Source organism: Thamnophis sirtalis, unplaced genomic scaffold (assembly GCF_051295495.1).
Source record: "Thamnophis sirtalis isolate CommonGarterSnake01/CBP01778 unplaced genomic scaffold, rThaSir2_p1.2 scaffold_4, whole genome shotgun sequence".
Classification (NCBI taxonomy): Eukaryota; Metazoa; Chordata; class Lepidosauria; order Squamata; family Natricidae; genus Thamnophis; species Thamnophis sirtalis.
Window position 1 is genome coordinate 107970076 of NW_028261384.1, and position 19561 is coordinate 107989636.

The following is a 19561-nucleotide window of genomic DNA, read 5'->3' on the forward strand; positions in this document are numbered from 1 at the left end:
AAATCAATTGGACTCAAACATGACTTGAAAAACTTTAGATTTATGACACATTTATAATAATCTTGAGACTTTGGGTTTATACTTCAAGGATATATTTGTAGTAAAAAGGAAAAAGTAATTAATGCATGTAATTACATGACTTCACAAATTATGCATGCAAATTTTCCTTTCCTTTTCTGTTTGAAGGTTATTTTGCTGTCATTGTTTGATTTTAAATCTCTCCTATGGTGGCAACTTCATTGGATTTTTAAAAATAGTTTGAGATGCTTGTGATAACGCCAGAAATTCTTTCAAAATGGCATTTTAGCACATACTAATTTATTAGATGAAAACCTAATTAATAAATACCTTTCCCAGTTAATATATGTTGAGGAATCACATTTACCTGTTTTAGATTATTAGAGAATTGAAGGTTTTCTCAGCATCAAGATTTAGAGTACATATTTGAATTATAGTTGAAGTAGAATGCTGCAAATGATTAAGATAAAATAATATTACTTAAATATAGTACTATGTTCAGGCTTAAAGGCATTATTTATTTTGAACACCTCAACTTGTATATAGGCCTTGGAAATAAATATTGTAAAACTCCTAAATAAAGTCTGAATGACCCTAGATGCATGCCTTTTAAAATGTTCATTCCATTTTTAATTTACAGGTTACTTCAATAAGGCAAATAATTTCCTTTTGTCTGAAGCTACAAGAGATGCAGCATATGCTAGATAGTTGTGAAGTATCATCAAAAATCTGTAAGGGGTGCCTATGCATGCTCTTGAAATCTTTCCCACCCCTGGATCCCTTCTGAAGTGACTCATTAGCATTCTTGAGGTGTGGCTCTGTAAATATTCAAGCAGCCACCCCTACTTTACACAAACAGTGCAATTGTTTTTCAGCAACTGTGCTTTGAAAATGTTCCAAGTGCTAGATAGTAAGAATTTTGAGATACAAGTCACTTGAGAAATCAGGTCATCATTCCTTTCTGTAAAGCATGAATCTGAAAGAGAAAAAGGTCAAGTTACGAAGCAACACAACTATCATTCAACCAGTAGAAGGATGTGTTTTAAGACAGAAAAATACTTAGTCACCTTGTCTTAAAAATAAGGTATCAATCCAAGAGCTCTCTAGTCTTTTATTTCCCCAAATCTGAAGCTTCACAGTAAAATAAAAAGAGAGAAAGAGAAGAAGAAGGGGGGTGGAGGCTGTTATCACAATGCATTTTCTTCCCTATGAATACATCAACCAAATAATCTACTCTTGGCTTTCCAAAACTAGCCTTATCTACTCTTAGTTTGTCTTAGTTTCCTTGTAAATGCCACATTAACTGACCTCTTGTAGAATAGAATGAGTCATCAAATGCAGCAGATAGGATGCCAGGAGCAGAAAGAAGAAATGTTGAAGGGATCATATTACTGATCAGCAAGTTCCAGCCTCTTCTGGGGCAATATTAAGCACTGTCTGCTTCCAGAAACAGGACAGTTGTAACGTACCATTTCATGCTGCAAAACTTTGTGGTCCTTCTATAAACAGAATAATTTTTATTGGTTGCCAGAATTTATAAAATCTGAACATTCAGAGGAATATTACTGCGTGTTCCCTGCAAAGAAGCCTGGAATATAAAATGGATATGACTGGAAAGGTAATGTGCCTCTATTTTCACACATCAGTAAAATTAAAAATGCAGCTTTTAAAAAAATAATAATATTGCATATTAAGAATTAATAAAATCATTAAAGTTGGTCAACAGGATGCAGTAAAATAACACTAATGAATGCAGACATTTCCTTCCTTACCAATATCATAAAATTTTAATATAATGGATCATTAAAGGGCAGGGACATCTGTTAAATCCAAGTTTGTGACTTTGGTGTAATTAATATTATTTGTATTTACATAATTTATACCCAAATTGATAAAAATGATATAAAAACAAAGTATACATTTATAAAAATAATGTAAATTGATGCACATCAGTCTCTTGTCTAAATTGTTTTGGAATGAACTATTAATTGTCTTTTGGGTGTGGGAAATTTAAATAAGAAAGATGGCATCCAGTCCATGGACAACTGATACTTTAATGTAAGTTTAATACAATATTATTTGAAAGGATAAGACTGAGGGAACAAATCACTACCACCATAATCCAGATAATTTGTTATAGAGTCAAAATGTTCATTAATTCCCCTTGTTGTCTAACTTGCTAGTAAAGTTGAATATATTTTTCCCATGATTGTTTTGTATGTGTATTTGTTAGGGGAAAACCAAAGTACGGATTTCAAAATCTCTGTCAGATGGTGAAGAAGTAGCTATAACTGCTCGGAAGAAAAAGGTGCAAAAAGCTCTTGCTAAGCTTGGGATGCAGTGTGATTCGGTAGGTTTTCATTGATATGTCTACCTGAGGATACTAGTAACAAAGCAAGATAAATGCCACAAAATCTTTTATCTTTCATCTAATAAAGTCAAATTTTAAGCATTTGTTGTTTAATTTAAAAGACTTTCTGTGTCCCTAGCTCTCCTGTTTCCCAACATGAAAGCCATGTTTAATTGATATTAAAATATTTCCAGAATTGCCTTTCTTCCAGGTTTACGGTAGTGTTTAAGATGTTAAATATATCTCCTAGACAACCATAGACATACAAGTTGAAAAAAAAACTAAATGATGGTAGGTAACAAGAGAGAGATACTGCTTTCTTCATCTCTTCATTTCTATTGCATGGTCATCCAGATATTTTCAGGTCAGATATGGTAGTCATGCTAAGCTTTTTCCATTTATCTATAAATTTCTCCAGATTTTGATTTTTCCTTCATTTCCTCTTATCAAGAAGGTCAAAAATTCCTCCACTTTAATAAAGCCTCTACAATATATTGGGCAATAAACAATAAAAAGGCAATTGTAGGGAGAGGAAGGGAAAGTAATAAAAGAGGGATTTAAAAAAAAATTATTTGATTCTTGGGTCAAGCTGTAAAAATTTGCCTGCAGCTATTGAATTTCTTTGACTATCATCAAGCAGCTGAATGTTTTAAAAAAAGGAAAGAAGAGCTGAGGGACAGGATAAGAATTTTCTGAAAATAAGAGTTAGTTTCATTAGCTATAGAAATATGGCAGAGGCAAAATAGCTGCATTCAGCTTGAGAGCTGCTGGTTGCCAACATCCAGTCTAGAAGTATCTTGCACAAGTAATTTACTTCTCTGTTGTTTATTAAAGTAGCTCAACTTTTTTCAAGCTTCTACATAGCCTGAAAAAAAGGAAGCTGATTTAAAATGTCATCTTAAATTTAATGTTCTTATAATAGCCACATTTCCCTCTTTTTAGGGTCTTATGGTATCATGAAAAAGAGATGTGTTGCTTTAATAAAAAGTAGAAAAGTGCTACACTTGTGCTCATGCTTATTATGAAATATTTCTTCTGAATCATTGTTAAACCAAGTTTCAAGCACGGCCGTTTCAAGTACCTATTTATATTCTTAAATATAAGAACCTCAGCAAGTTGTAACCCTTTGCTGACCTTGTCTGATTTTGAAACTTAAAGACATTTGGACTGAATATTATTTGGATAAAAGAATACTAAGGAATTGTAGGATTATTGGCTAGATCAAGAAGTTGAAAAAGAAATCTAGGTATAAGGCAAGAGCACACCTGTATTATTCAGTTATCCAATAAACTGGATGGAGTGTTCCATGAAATACTAATAAAGAATTGTATTTAATTCTTCCCTTTTTTATCCCATTAGGAGAACATCCCCAATATTGCTGTCCTAGGAGCAGGAGGAGCTATGAGGGCTATGATTGCACTTTATGGCACTCTAGCAGAGCTGAAGAAATATAACCTTTTGGATTGTGTTATGTACTTGGGTGGGGTGTCAGGTTCTACCTGGTAAGTCTATTATACTGACAGTGAAAGCAAATAATTACTGCAAATACTCACTGATTACATTACTAAATCAATTCATCTTTAATTTCAACCACATCCTGTTGTCATTATCAAAAGTAAAACAACTAAGGAGATTTGAAAGTCAATGATAACCCTTATGTGAACCATTTTTGTGTAATAGTTAAGGTATCATGCTAAAAATTGGTCTGTAAGCTCTAATGCTGCCTTAGACCCAAAGCCGGCTACGTTGGTGGTGGGGGTGGTGGGGGCTCCTCTGGCCATGGTTCACTACCAGGCCATGAGCTGTTTAAATCTGAGCTGCAGAAGTGGTGGGTGAGCACATGTGAGTGCATCTCCACTTGTATGAGCAGCAGGGAAAGCAGCGAGCACATGCACATGTGCTCTATTTGCGCAAGTGGTATCCTCACTTCTGTGAGCAGTGGGTCAGCAACAATAAGCATGTGCATACATGTTCTCTTTGCCTACCACTTGTGCAAATGGAGCTGCACATGCATGTGACCTCACTGGCCACTCACCTGCCCCCCCCCCCAGTTCACAACGCCAGAAAGCTTGGGAAAGTTTAAACTATTCTTACCTCCTAGTATTTAATTATGCATGGTTTTTGGTAATTGACATGTTTATGGCAATTGACATATTTATTATGGGATAAATTTTAGAGGATACAGCCTTTTTCATTAAATGAATAAAAGCTTGTATAGCATTCATCATGCATTGCACGAATATACATTGTTAAAAATCTGTTAAAGACATGCTTTTAAAGCCTTTTTGAAAGCCATATTTGTATTCCAATTTTCTATTAGAGAATTTCACTTAGTTATCTCTAAAGTTGTTAATGAACTCTAATGTTTTCTCTAATATTTAGAATTTTGAGAATATTATTTTTACATGAATGTAGCTTTTTTCTCATCAGAATGAAAATTCAGATTTCAGATTTCTTATTTTTTAGCATGAACTGTAAATAAACTCCTTGTGCATGATTTCCATGCACTTTTCCATTGTTCTAAAGATATTTGGTTTGTTCTTTTTAAAGGAGCTTGCCAACCTTATACAAAAATGAAGATTGGTCAGAAGAAATAGAGAATGTGATTAAATGTCAGATTGAAAATCTTGTCCAAGGCCAGTGGGATGTTAATAAAGCAATGAAAGCTGTTCTAGAGGCTACAGAAGATGAATGTTACTCTCTCACTGATTTCTGGTCCTATTTTCTTGTGCATAAACTGCTAAGCAAGGTGGGTGGAAAACAATATTCAGACTTCTTTGATAGTTAAAATAAATGAGTAGCCTTTTCTGATTCTGGGTCCCACTGGATGATCTTATGTGATGTCCTAGGAGTTTAACAGATATAACATGAACAGAATAGAAAGGGACTTGTAAGTTAGCCTCCATTCCTTTATTTATTTATTTATTTATTGATTGATTGATTGATTGATTGATTGAGTGTTAAAATTTATATGCCGCCCAATCCCGAAGGACTCCGGGTGGCTTACGAAGAAAAAAGAAAAGAAAGAAAGGAAAATTTAAAAAAACCCGATAGTTTAAAAATTCACAAGACACGCATTCGTTCTAATTAGGGCTGGACCTTAACAATGAGGTCAACAGCCCCAGGCCTGCCGGAACAGCCAGGTTTTAACAGCTTTCCTGAAGGCCATGAGAGTGGGTAAGGTCCGGATCTCTGGGGGTAGCAGATTCCAAAGGGTCGGAGCAGCCACAGAGAAGGCTCTCCTCTGGGTGCCCGCCAGCCGACACTGTCTGGCTGACGGCATCTGAAGGAGGCCCAATCAGTGGGATCTTACTGGCCGTAGGGAGGTATGTGGCAGTAGGCGGTCTCACAGTTATCTTGGTTGCTCTTCTCTGCACTCTTTCTAGAATGTCAACATCTTTTTTATAGTGTAGTGACTAAAACTGAATGCTGTATGCTAGGTGTGGTCCAATGGTAGGATTCAATTTTTTTACTACTGGTTCTGTGGATGTGCTTGGTGGGCATGGCAGGGGAAGGATACACCCAACTCCCGGGCAATGATACTGCAAATCTCCATTCTTTCCTCACTCCAGGGGAAGGATACTTCAAAATCCCCATTTCATTTGATCAGCTGGGACTTGGGAGGCAGATAATAGGTGGGGCGGTGGCATTTACTGGTTTTCTGAACTACTCAAAATTCCTGCTACCAGTTTTCCAGAACTAGTCAGAATCTGCTGAATACCACTGCTGGTGTGGCTTTATAGAGTGGTATTAGCACCTTACTTGATCTTAATTGTATCTCATTATAGCCCAATAAATTCGCATTCATAATGTACAATATAATTATATAATGTAAAAAAGGCACCCACATCTTCCTGCATGTTATGTGTCAAGGCAATATCTCCCTTAAATACAGCAATGAACAATGAAAAGGGGAAAAAGTAATTAAATCAAAATAAATTTATTTCAGTTTGAGGAAGGAAAATTGTCTGAGCATGCTGGATCTTGTGAGAATGGAAAAAACCCTTATCCTATCTATGCAGCTGTGAACAAGCAAACTTATCAGAATCCAAATGCAGGTAAGTATGCTTGTCTATACTTCCAAATTTTACTGTTCAAATCAGAAGTTCTTACTTGTTAAAATCACTGAAAAATCTAAAAAAACAATTGTCCAAAGCTTCTAAATGAGACATTTTCAAATAATCTTATGTTAACTAAGGATCAGAAATATATTGGTGATTTATGCCTCACAAAGCGCAGCCAACTTCTGCAATAATAATTTTGTAGTTGAACTTTTCCATTGGCAATATCTTAGTCACAATGAAGTGACTATAACTGAACGTCATTTCCAGTTCTTCCATGTACATCTGAAAAAAATAGTTATAATCACATGGTCACACTGTTGGATCAGAACCTCTGTACATGCTGTAAATACAATTTGATTTCTTCTCTAGCCTGTTTATTTCTACAGTTAATTCTACATCTTAAAATTGGGGGAATTAATAGTCTGTGTCCAGATGCCATGATAAGAATAGGGAAATTGACAATGCCATGGTTCTAAATTGTCTAAGGCATTTATCTTAATTTTAATCATAACCTTGGCCTGTGTAGTCTTGGGTAAAGTCGAGCTCTGTACAATGTAATAATTTTAATTGTACTAATTTTATTAGAATGTTAATTTTTGCTTTTTTTGCTGTAATATTTTCAGGTACCTGGTTTGAGTTTACCCCTCATGAGGTTGGAATTCCTGGACTAGGGACATATGTAGATAGCAAATACTTTGGGAGCATATTTCAAAATGGGCAGCTGATCAGAGAAAAAAAAGGAAAAAATATTTGCTATTTGCAAGGTATGTCATATCTGATTTTTTTTGCCCTTGAAACAAAGAAACACTTTTTGTATTTGCATAACTACTTAATAAAAATGTAGAGAGGGAACATGCCCCTGAAAATTTAAAGTATGTAGTTCAAACAAATCATTTCATCAAGAGTTTTCTGGAATAAATTGTTTAAGAACATAACCAAGAGGCATTAATAATAATCCAAGGTACAAAGAAAGGATGGTGCTTGGCTAGATTGATTTTATTTTTCTGGGCTACATGGTGGAATTTTGTCTATTTAAAACAAATGGATCTACTGCAAACCCTAGATTGTAATATGAAAGGTATTTTCCTTATTTTTAGGTTTGTGGGGAAGTGCTCTTGGAGGCGAGCAAGAGATTTCAAAGACTATATCAGGTATCATTCTTTTTGTGTTTGGATTAGTGTGATATCGGATGAGTCCACGATTCAGTGGAGATCACAAACATGCTGAGTAGTGGTGGGTTCCGGATCCTAATCTTAACGCTAACCCGTACCAGTTGCAATGGGGCCTGGCATCCACCACATGAATGTGTGCAGTGTGTGCACATATGCATGCAATATGCGCATGCATCCTTACCTCTTGTGAAGACTCTGCGAGCCTCTGTGACACTCCATCTGTTTGTCAAAGCATCGCGCAGGCGCCGTATGCTCTGTGTGCGTGAGCGGAAGCACTGAAAGCTCAAATAGGTAAGGAGCTTAGGTGGGTGGGTGAGCCCTCCGGAGCACCATACCGGAATGGTACCAGTGCTCCGGGCAGGCACCAGTATGCCCGTACCGGGGTGTACTGCCTGCAACCCACCACTGATGCTGAGTTACATATATTGAGCCAACTGTTTCAACTTCCCAACCTTAGAACCTATGGCAGTAGCTTTAAAATCTATGAATTCCATTATCTATAATCACACAGTTAAGGCTTATGAATGTTGAATTACAAAATATCTGTTTACCCTAGTCCTAAATAGTAAAAGATATGAAAGATATTTCCTAGATTGCCAATAGAAGATAATATATGTAGCTTAGAGTTGATCCCTGGAGACCTTGAACTTCTTTTTTTCTTGTAAATGCTTCATTACCTGACTATAGTTATTCTCCAAATAATAATCCAATAATTGCATTCTCCAGATATGTTTTTATACCCTCTCTCTTTCTGTAATTATTGTAGTTATAGATGGCAAACAAGGTCAGCTCTAATGGAATGCCTAGTAGAAAACAGACTGGTTTAGTTGATTCTAGGCTCCTGTTTCCTCGTTTCTCATACAAATTTTCAGTGCTGGGAATAATGTACAGTACATAGAGTAGTAGAATTCCAAGGATAATACTAATACATCACAAAGCATTATAAATGTCAAGAAAGTATTATGGTTAAAAGAATCAATTATAGAGAGAGTCAAACATTTTGGCAACATGTTGATTAAAGCACCTTTCTGTTTGTTTAAAACTACATTGCAATATTGTGCTAGAAAAAGTAAACTGTTGTAGCTAAGAATGTATTCATCTATCTTTTAAGATGCTTTAAAAGATATTGGCAAATGTGAAAAATCAGAGGACATAACTTCAAAAGATTTAGGTAAGATTTATTGCAAATACATCCCTTTCTTTCACTCCTCTCCCCCATAGCATTTTCTGCTGCACAGCCTGTTTTTCAGATCAAGCAAATATTCATCCATAGGTGGCAATGGATTGGTTTGTTACCCGAGCATGATATCATGGGTTGAGAGAGAATGACTGGCTTTTGTACTTAAAGCAGGCCCTAAATACAAAGTCTTTTGGTTTCTAGCCTGATGTCTTAAACATCACTAGAACTTTTTAAGAGACAACCATTTCACTGAAATAGTATAGGGTTTCTCGATTGAGCAGGAGTTGAACTAGTAAACTCCAAGGTCCCTTCCAACTCTATTATTATACTAATCTGTTTTTCTTATCTTTTCAATTGTCAAAAAGCAGACATTAAGAAATTTAATATGCTCTATGAATGCTATCAGACACTCCTGGAACTGCAGTTATTGGAATCTACAGATAAAGAAGGACTAGATAAATTTGATCACCTGGAAAATATCTTGAAAGGTAAGTTAATATAAACTCTATATAAAAATAAAGGTTTTATTGGGGTTTTTTTATACACTTAAATTTCTAGAAAATGTAAAACATTAAAAAAATATTAAGAAGGAAAATTTTATGGTAAGGAAAGATGCAGTGTAATAAAAAATGAAAACAAAAATAGTTTCCAAGGGTTTTTTGACAGTTACATATATAAAATATATTAAATTTTTATATCTAAAATTTGATAATACCCAGTATTTCTATAAACATTTATAATAATCAAATCCCCAAATTAATATAGCATTTTGGGAGTTCTAGCAAAAAGTCATTTTCACTTAGGAAACAAAGCTAGACAAGATAGATTAAAGTACTACTTGAGTCAATTCTATGAACTTCAGCACCCATTCTTTCAGTATTTTGAGCTATCTTTGAGCATACAAAAGTTTTTCTGAAATTACCAAAATGAAAACAAAATCACAGATTTTTTCTTTAGCCATCAAACCTTTAGCCATCAAACCCCCTAAGATTTCAATTGTATATTTATTTTAAGAATTCTCTGAATTAAGTACATATTTAAGCCTGAGGTGGTTTTATTTGTATGTATATGTGTTTGTTTGGGTAGTTTCATTCAATTCCATTGATTTATTTAATTCAATTCCAATATTGCCTGATTCCACAACAACTCAGCTATCTGATGGACCAATTCCAGAATACAGAATACAAATTACAATATAATACAATAAACTGGAGAAGCAGATTATATGCATTGTGGACTTGGGGGCAGGGTGGGAATGCAGAAGCAAACAAAATCTTATAAGGGACTTACCTTGCCTGAATATCCAGGTCTTCAGTGCAGGTCAAAATCATTGTTGTAGGAGGCTCATGAGTCTTTTAGGGAATAATGTTCCAAAGGAAAGACAACTTGATTGGTCAAATACTCTCCATTTTGGACCAACAATCTAACAAACAGAGTGCACAATAAGAATTTCTAAGAAGATAATTTCCCTGTGAAAATATGTGTTATATACTGTATATTATCTACCTGATCCTAAGGAAAATGTGACGATATCGAGATAGTAAAGATTTTAATAAACCAGAGTGGCGGGGGGAAGAATATTCAAAAGTAAGTTCCATGCAATATAAACATTTCATATGTCATTTGATTTAAAAGTATATATTACAATAGATTAAATTTATATTACAATACTGCAATCCCAAAAATTAAAATTGACTCCTGGCCTAGAAGAAACCAAAATTACCAGCCATTAGAAAAAACTCAGTTTTAAGCTTTGAATAGTTTATAAATGCTTCAGAGTCAAAATAAATAATTGTATCCAAGACCATTGAATAAAATTTGCTACTAACTGTTAAAAATCATCCCATCTCAATTTAAGTTACTGATTGCAACTTTAGTTGACCCAGTTGACCCAGGTTTAAATATTTAAATAATTAGTAATTATTTTCTGTCTATTCTTCTGAAATGAAAGTTGAAATGAAAGTCTTGCTGATTTAGATGAACTGAATTGGCTTGCTGTCTTAAATGCTTCCTCATAAGCCCAAACCAAATGTAAATTTAGTGTATGTCATACATGGAATGTGCTTATTGAGTAAAAGCTGCTTAGTTAACTAAAATTCCCATCTTCCATTTCTATAAAGATTATAAATACAGCAAAAGCTATCAGTTGATCAGAGAAATGCGTGAGACCTGGTATTCTGCAGATGAACAGAGAAAAAAAGAACAGTACACAACATTATTTCAAACTTTGGATGCTGATTTTGGAGGCAAGTGGTTGCTAGGATATTTAATTCTTCTTCAGAGCCTCTAGATTTCTTAAGGCAATCAGAATTTAATGGATTTTTTTAAAAATAGAAAGCTATACAATCTATCAATAGGATAGAATATTATGATATTTTATAACTTACAGAGTACCAAAAAGAATAGCATCAGAGAAAGAGTTGACAGGAAAACCTTAATGATTATCCATAATGCATGGCTTCTTTAAAGTTTTTGTGTTGTTGGTTTTTTTTAATAGATGTACAAACCATCTCATAGGTTCTAGGTAGCAAACAATGAAACAATACAAAAGCCATATTTAGATCTTTAAATTTTGGAAAACAAAACTATAAACATGGTAAGCAATAATAAAAATTGTCTTGATCTTCCTCTAATGATTTATTAACTTAAAGACCTTCTGAAAAAGCTGGATTTTAACAAAGTATAGTTAAAAGAATAATAGAAGACTAATATTTCATTGTCATAGCAATTTAATTACAAATGGTCTACTTCAAGTGAATAATTATCTTGGACACATCTACCTTTAAATTTTTTTCATAAGGATTCCAATAGGGCTTTACACTGTGTCAGTGTAGAGTGTAATGAAAATATTGCACTTCTGAGATTATAAATTGCAATGGAAAAACCAGATGTTAAGCATGCTTTTTATAGAAGGTTGGCAAAATAATAAATATATTCCATATATTTTCATATTTCATGTTCGATTTTTTATTTCCTAATATTTAGTACCATGTATTAGAAAAGCAACATCTAGATTTAAAAGATTAAAAAAATGAATGGAAATAGCTGGCATTTCAACTGTTTATAATTTTATCTCTTTCATTCCTACGTCTCACTGTCATTTCTTTTAGATGTTACCAATGAGTTCAATAAGAGATGTCTTAAAATGGTGAAAAAAACATGTTTGTGCCTTTTAAATTGGTCCTGGGGTAGCATCCATAATTTCCTGTACCAATGTAGTAAGTTATAATCATTGTACTATTCATTTTGTATAATGTATATCTTTAAGATCACACTTGAGAAAATTACCATACCCTTGCATTAAAAACACCAAATATATAAATCTTGGGGATATTATCAATTTCCCCCCATTTGCCTTCTATTCCTGTGTCCTTTTAGGAGAACTGGAAAATATTCAGTATGAGAAATTTTGCACTGGATGTCATCTAACAATGTACGTAAACATGAAAAGAAGGGAGGAGAGAGAAGCAAGAAGGATTGCTTAAGAATAGAATAGAGTAGAGTAGAATAGAATTCTTTATTGGCCAAGTGTGATTGGACACGCAAGGAATTAGTGTTTGTGGGGAAAATAATAGCTGTTCACCTTTGGACTAAGATGCTCCTCCTTTTTTACTTGATAGGCAATGTACCTGTCCAACAAAATTCTTTTGTAGAAAAATGCTCCCATCTAATTGACTACTTCTGCAAATATATTGTGTATAAGTTCTCAATGCTCTAAGCATTGCATATTCATAGCAGTGCTTCTACAGGTATTAGATATATCAGTTAAACTATTTAATAATGTCAGGTTTTTTGCCATACAGTCACTTTAACAAGTTAGTTGGTGTAATAAAGAGTTATCACTAATATTTTGTTTCATTTCATATGATTAGCTGATGTTAAATTTCCTGAACTCACAAGCAATCCCATCGTATCTTTAATTGATGCTGGTCTCACTATAAATACAGCGTATCCTTCAGTTTTGCGTCCTGAGAGGCAGGTGAAGTTGATTCTGTCTTTTGACTTCAGTGCTGGAGACCCTTTTCTGGTAATTCATTTAAAATAATACATGCCTAGAATTCAGTTGAAGAATAATGCTTTCATGATTCAGCAAGACATATCTTATTTGTTTTATACTTAAATGATACTTGAAAAGTAATAGAAGAAATTTGAATTTGAATTACTGTAGATAAAATATCATCCTGATATGTCTTTGGCAGTGCTGTACCTACCTCTTGATAATTTATTTTCATAAAATTATATATTTATATGGGAGAATCTTTAGCACAATTTCTTCATATTCTAGTATTCTCCAGTTCTGATAAAGTTTTGGCATTACTAGACTATTGAAGAGAAACATGATAAATTATTTTCCTCTTTCCAGGGTTGAGTTCTTTCAGAGTCTAGACTCTAAATGCAACACAAGAAATAATTATAAACATTAATTCTAATTAGCTAGCATCTATTTCTTTATATTAATGATTTCTCTTTCTTCATTGGTTAGACAATTAAAAAAGCTGCTGAATATTGTGAAGCACATGCAATTCCATTTCCAAAAATAGATGAGAATGCATTACAAGATCTAGATAATCCATTAGATTGCTACATCTTCAGAGGAGAACACACACCAACTATTATACATTGTCCATTATTCAACAAAATCAACTGCCCAGGTAACCTGGAAATGAGAACCATTTGAGAAAAATGTGAAAAAAGCATTGGGGGCAAACAATATTGAATATGTTACATTTTCTGAATCCTCTTAATGCTTAAACTACAACAATTTCTCTCTAATTCTTATATCTATCATTTTGACATATTTTCATCTCTAATGCTGTATTTTCTTTACTCTCACTGTTTTTCTATAAAAATGTTTCACAGAATTAAATCCTCTTTACTAAGTCAAAACAGGATTGTATAATGTAAAATATTTTGTTTTATTGGTGGTGGCCAAAATCTGGGTAAGGGGTTTTTGAAATATGAATATCCCACTCTCCGAAATCCTCCTAACCTTATAAAATAGTCCAATTTAAATCTGATTAGTTGTAGAGTTTGCTAGGTCTCTGTAATCAGGTTTGTCAATGCCTTGATTTTACTTCTTGAAATAAAGAGATGCCATGATTTTTTTAAAACAAAGTATGCAGATCACCTGAAAGTCATGACCAGTAATTCAACATGTTTTTAATTAATATATAAATTGTGGGAAAAGAAAGAATGAGATGCTGCCTAGGAAGCACACAGAGATGAGAAAGAAGAACACAATTAAGGAAAAACATTTAGTAAACTCTTGCCTTAATGGACATGTTAACAGTGAAGGCAGGAAGTTTGTGCCTTCAGATTTGCATGATTCTATAAATGTAGCCTTGCAATAAGACAGAATTGTTCATTTTGTCCATTTCCTGCCTGGTTTACCTGGAAGATCTGACAGGACCGAAGAAACCTCTCAACATCCCTGTATAAAAATATTTTGGCAATTTTTGCTACCTAATTGGAAGGCTTTTCTAATATTAAAAGTATTTGGAAGTCCTAAAATAAGCAAAGCAAATGAGCATGTTTTCTTACTCTTAAATATGAAAGAACCATATTCTTCAGGAAGCAGCTTAAAGGGAATGATTTGTCAGGCCACTGTTGAAATGTAGTGCCCCTTTGAAAAGCAATGCTGCCCTAATTATTACTATTGTCACTAATTGTTTTTATTTAATTTTATACTTTCTAAACAACATTTACTTTGTCCAAGGAAATTAAAGGTGATTGAAACCTCATGATGAACAGCATTCTTTATTTTGCTAGACATTATTATTTGTAATAATTCCTCTTGGTGAAATATAATTTTTTTTTTTGTATAATTCAGATAACTTATGGACACTTTGCCTCCTAATTTATTTTTTAAAAATTTAAATTCTGTCTCATGTTTAGGTGAAATTGCTGAATATAGAGAAGAATTCTCCACTTTCAAGTTGAACTATTCTGTTGAAGAGATTGAAAAGTTGCTTATTGCAGCAAAGAAGAATGTAGCAAATGTTCAGCAAAAGATTCTGGAGGAAATCAAGCACATTGTAGGCTCTACTTCATAAACTGCTGAAGCAAATGTTTTCCATTATATATTGATCGATGAAAAGCTTGTTCTCCAACAGAAAATACTATTACTAACTATTAATACTGAGGAAGTTTTATGCAGTTTACCTTCCTCCCCTGAAAGAGGTTTAATTAATATCTATTGAGTTTGGGATCATGCATATTTGTGATTTTTGCTAACATTATAAAAAAGTAAAATTTTACATTAATAATTGTTCAATAATTCAGAATTGATTATCCAGAGAAGTAAAGAATGGAAAAAATTAAAGAGGGAGATCTATCTATTTTGAGATAGAAGTTAAGACAATAACTAGAAACTAGAAGACTGTAAATTGTAATCTTGTTTTAGATATAAATCTAGCTAGCCATTTCTAAAAAAAAAACTAATGACAAAAGAATTGCAAGGAGTAGTGATTGGGACTAAAAAAAATCACTTGGAGATACATGTTTTATGGTTTTTTATGAAATACTGCTATATTTTCTAGTTTTTATAATACATACATACACACACACATACATACATACATACATACATACATACCTACATACATATGTATGCTTATAACATTTTTAAATTTTAATTTTCAAACAAACATAAACACACAAAACATATAATATAAAAACCTCTTCAACTACATACAGTATGTCGCTTGGTTATAATATCTTTCTGCGTCCTCTCCATAGTCATCACTTGAGCTTTATCAAAAATCACATATTGTCAATCAAATATCTTTTTATACATTATTATTGTACTTCATTTGTTTAATTATCACTATTGTTTCACCATTTTAAACAAGGTATTCTAAATATGTATCAAATTGTGTTATAATGATTCATTATATCATCTTCAATATATCCAATAATAAAGATTTTTTTGTATCCTATTCTAAGTCATTCTATTGTTTTACCATTAATAACATTTTCTAATAATTTTCAATTCCATGTTTTTCTATTATTAATATCATCAATCTAAGATACATTTATATAAATTATTATAATTGTTAAACATCCATTAAGCATAGCTATTATTACATCCTTTTTATATGAGGCATATTAAATTTGAGGTAAATTTATATTATGGCATTTCATTACATCATCCTGAAATCATCCAATGACATCTTTATATTCTATTCTATATAGAATTATTTATCTTTTATAAAAAGTCTTTTCAATCTCATCTCCATCCTCACTTACAGTTTATATAGAATTTCATATTATCAATCTAGTATATAGCTCTTGTTACTTTATCTTATACATACACTCAAAGTTTAACTATATTTAACTAAATTTTATTGTGACATTTCATTTCATCATCCTGTATCCTTCCAGAAATAGTGCAGTCCAATATCTCTTGCCATTTGTAGAATCTGTATTCTAAGTGTTTTCTTGTTAAGTCTTATGTGGACTTCTCTTGACAATCTTATAAGAATTCAAAACCCTCCATCTGTTCCTTTCATCTGCTTGACTTTTGTTATCACTGGTGCTTCTGCTGAAATTACACTCATTGTTTCTGCCAAATTTCTCCCCTTTCTTCATCTATGTTTTGACATCTGAGATAGAGTTCCAGTTCATCGATCTCTCCTTTCCGTATTTTGCACTTATCATTTCCCTCCACACTCGATTTGCTGTCAACGTCAACAATTTTCTTATCACTTTCATATGTCTGGAATTTTTTGAACTCTGTCCTCAAATTTCATTATTGTTTTATAAGTATTCTCAACTCTTCCCTCTGTACAGGGCGGGGCATAACCTTTTCCTAGGGGGTCACAGCAACACTTGTAATAACAACACAAATAATTCATACACCATTCGAAAGCCCATCAAAAACTGAGTTTATTGACACGATTTAATAGTCAGTATGACCACCATTAGCCCTTCGAACAGCATTCAAACGAGGTGGATAAGAACACAACAAATCTTCAAACAGTTCCGTTCGATTTTCCAGATTTTTCAACACAGTTTCCAAATTCATTCTCAAAGTTTCAACCGAATATCGATTTTGACCTTGCTCCTGAATCATCAGAGCTTCCACTTCATCCTTAATTATGGCCCCAATGTTCTCTGCCGGATTGAGATCTGGCGAATTTCCCGGCCAGACGTCATTGCCCCAAAATTCGACATTGTTTTCCTTTAACAATTGCTGAGTCGCATTTGCACGCATGCAAGGAGCTTTGTCATGAAGAAAGACAGCCTCACCAACCACCAAGACATTGTCTGGATCACTGAGAAATGGAATGACATTCTCCAATAAAATTTTCTCACGGAAATAACTGCCATCCCAGGATTCCCCTTTATCCTTCAAAACCCAATGCAGTTTCTTGGCTGTGAAAATGACGAAAATCCCGATGCAAGTCGGATTGCGAACGATTTGTCGATATCGTTCATGTTTGGCGATGTCGTCGACGTCTTTAGCCCAAATTCGATCGTTCTGGAAATTCGGTTTTCGAATGGCATAAACGAAGAATTCGTCAGATGGCGCCAAATGAAGAAAATCTTCCTCAGTCCATTCAGACAACCAATCGCACAACCAAAGCCGATCTTGAACGTGTGTTTGAGTTTTCAATGGTTTGCAAATGACGTGGAATGGCTTCAAACCTTCTCGTTCTCGATATCGGCCGATTGTCCTTTGATCAACTCGTTTTCCACGAATTTGAAGGATTCCTTGGGCCACTTTTCGGTTTCCTTTTCGTTGTTTGCGACTGCCAGTTGCAATGATGGCTTTGCTTTCTTGGGACAGTTGCAGAGGACGCCCTTCTCCAAATTTTGTGAAACATTCTTGGGCTGTTTTGTTCCAATTATCAGTAACCCAATCCGGATGACATTTCAATTTGTTTGCAATCCATTTTCGATTGATAAACGTCGCTCCAGCATCGCGAGCCTCTCGAAAGGCAATGCATTTTATTCTGTCAATGATCCTTTGTTCTTCCGAATCGAATTTTCCAGCCATTCTTAAAGCAAATTTAACATTTAATAGCTCATTCAATTCAGTTTTTTATGGGCTTTAAAATGAGGTGTCGCGGAAGTTGTAAACTGCTGTCGATCTTGCTGTGACCCCCTAGGAAAAGGTTATGCCCCGCCCTGTACTTTCTGTATTTTGATATTCTGTGTTTTGATCTATAAACATTCTTTTCAATTCTCTCTGTAGTTATTAAGAGTTTTTGAATTTCTAAATATTTTTTGCAATGTTAGTTCCTTTTCTTCTTCCTATTGTGCAATTTTTCCAAATTATAAACACTGCCTCGAAGACATCGAAAGCTTTTGCTAGGTTTCAAACAAATTCAGTGAAGTTTTTCCCACTAATTCTTTCAGTAAACAAAGCCGATAGCTTTGTAATATCAGATGTTGCCAAGCCTCTAGCCACTAGATGGCAGTGTTACATCTTTTCTCTCTGTTGCCTCTCTTTTCTAAGCTCCAAACTCCAGATAGAGTTTTTCTATGGAAAAAGAAAAAAAAATTGTAAAGATTACAATCCGGCTGAGCCTTGCAAGGAAAGAGGCTTTTAATCCACAACCACAAAAAATGAGAAAATTATAGAAGAAGAGGGGGGGAAAAAGACCAGTCCAGTTTAAAAGTAAGAGGCATTTGTAAAAAGTCCGTCCATAGAAAACAAACAAATTTAAAGTGGAAAAGATAACACAGTTTTAAACCAGGGTAAATTTGCCACTTATTTCCTTCTGTCTTCAATTTTATTTTAACTCTGAGTCTTTTGGGTTTTCTTTTCTAGTAATAAAGATTTTTCTTACCATTTCTGCACTCTGTCTCTCCTGCACTGTTTCCGTTTCAGGGGCTTGTCCCATCTTCTGCAGCCATATTGGCTGCTTCTGTTGTAGCTGGCAAAAAGAGCTTTTTCCTGGATCAATTAGGGGCTTTATTATGCCCCTGAGATCAGCAGGACATGCCCTTCACTGTCACTGTTCCTTCAGAATGGTTTAGATCCAAAAAGGATCATCCAGCAACAGAGATATCGACAGCAATCCTGGAGCCCCAAGATTGCATGTTGTGTCATAGCAACGTCAAGACCCACCCTCCATGCTTATAACATTCAAACATTTTACATGTATTTATAATTTAGTCATATTTTAGATACCCAAATTTTCCTTGGTTTGGGAAAGATGCACAAAATATTTTTCTACACATAGCAAATTAGAGGAAACATTGATTTGAAGAACTTGTTTTCCTAATTTCTATATCCCTGAAAATGATGGAAAATTTGTTTCAGTTCAGTTGAGTATGGAATTATAATAAGTTCTAGCACCACAATTCTTTCCCCTTTTTTGTATTTGCAATTCTCATGAATAATTGTTGGACATCGTTTAAAGAACTGTGCACTTAATTTCTCTTAAAATAAGAATTATGTTCATATTAATCTGTAAGGTGTGTGTGATCAAGAAATTTAAAGTAAAAGTAAAGTAAAGTTTTATTGAATGCATTTATTCTGTGCTACAAACCTTACCAACACAAGCAGTGGGTTTAAATGGAAAATAAACTTTCAGAAGAAACAATGTTCTTCTGTCACTGTTTCAAAAAAAAAGAGCTCAGGATGAATTACCCAAAGTCCATCAACCTAATATGGGAATGCCAAAAGAAGCATCTAGCTAGTGCTTTCTCACACTCATTTTTTTTTTTTGTTAGCTCATTCAAAATTTGTTTTCATGGCAACTGGACTCACTGAAAGGAAAGTATAAAACTATAAATTAGTTCAGTAGCCAAAGAAAAGCAAAGT

At 33.8% G+C, this 19561-nt stretch overlaps 1 protein-coding gene across 1 annotated transcript; it reads left to right on the plus strand.

The window, feature by feature from the left end:
• Positions 1-1454: 1454 nt before the first annotated feature.
• LOC106539592 (cytosolic phospholipase A2 gamma) lies at positions 1455-15602 on the plus strand. Its single transcript, XM_014054399.2, has 14 exons — positions 1455-1636; positions 2252-2368; positions 3728-3870; positions 4919-5117; positions 6318-6426; positions 7056-7196; positions 7530-7583; positions 8716-8775; positions 9150-9272; positions 10905-11030; positions 11895-12002; positions 12657-12811; positions 13268-13436; positions 14680-15602. The coding sequence occupies exons 1-14, from the start codon at positions 1619-1621 to the stop codon at positions 14835-14837; spliced, it is 1680 nt and encodes a 559-aa protein (XP_013909874.2). The 5' UTR covers positions 1455-1618; the 3' UTR covers positions 14838-15602.
• Positions 15603-19561: the final 3959 nt, after the last annotated feature.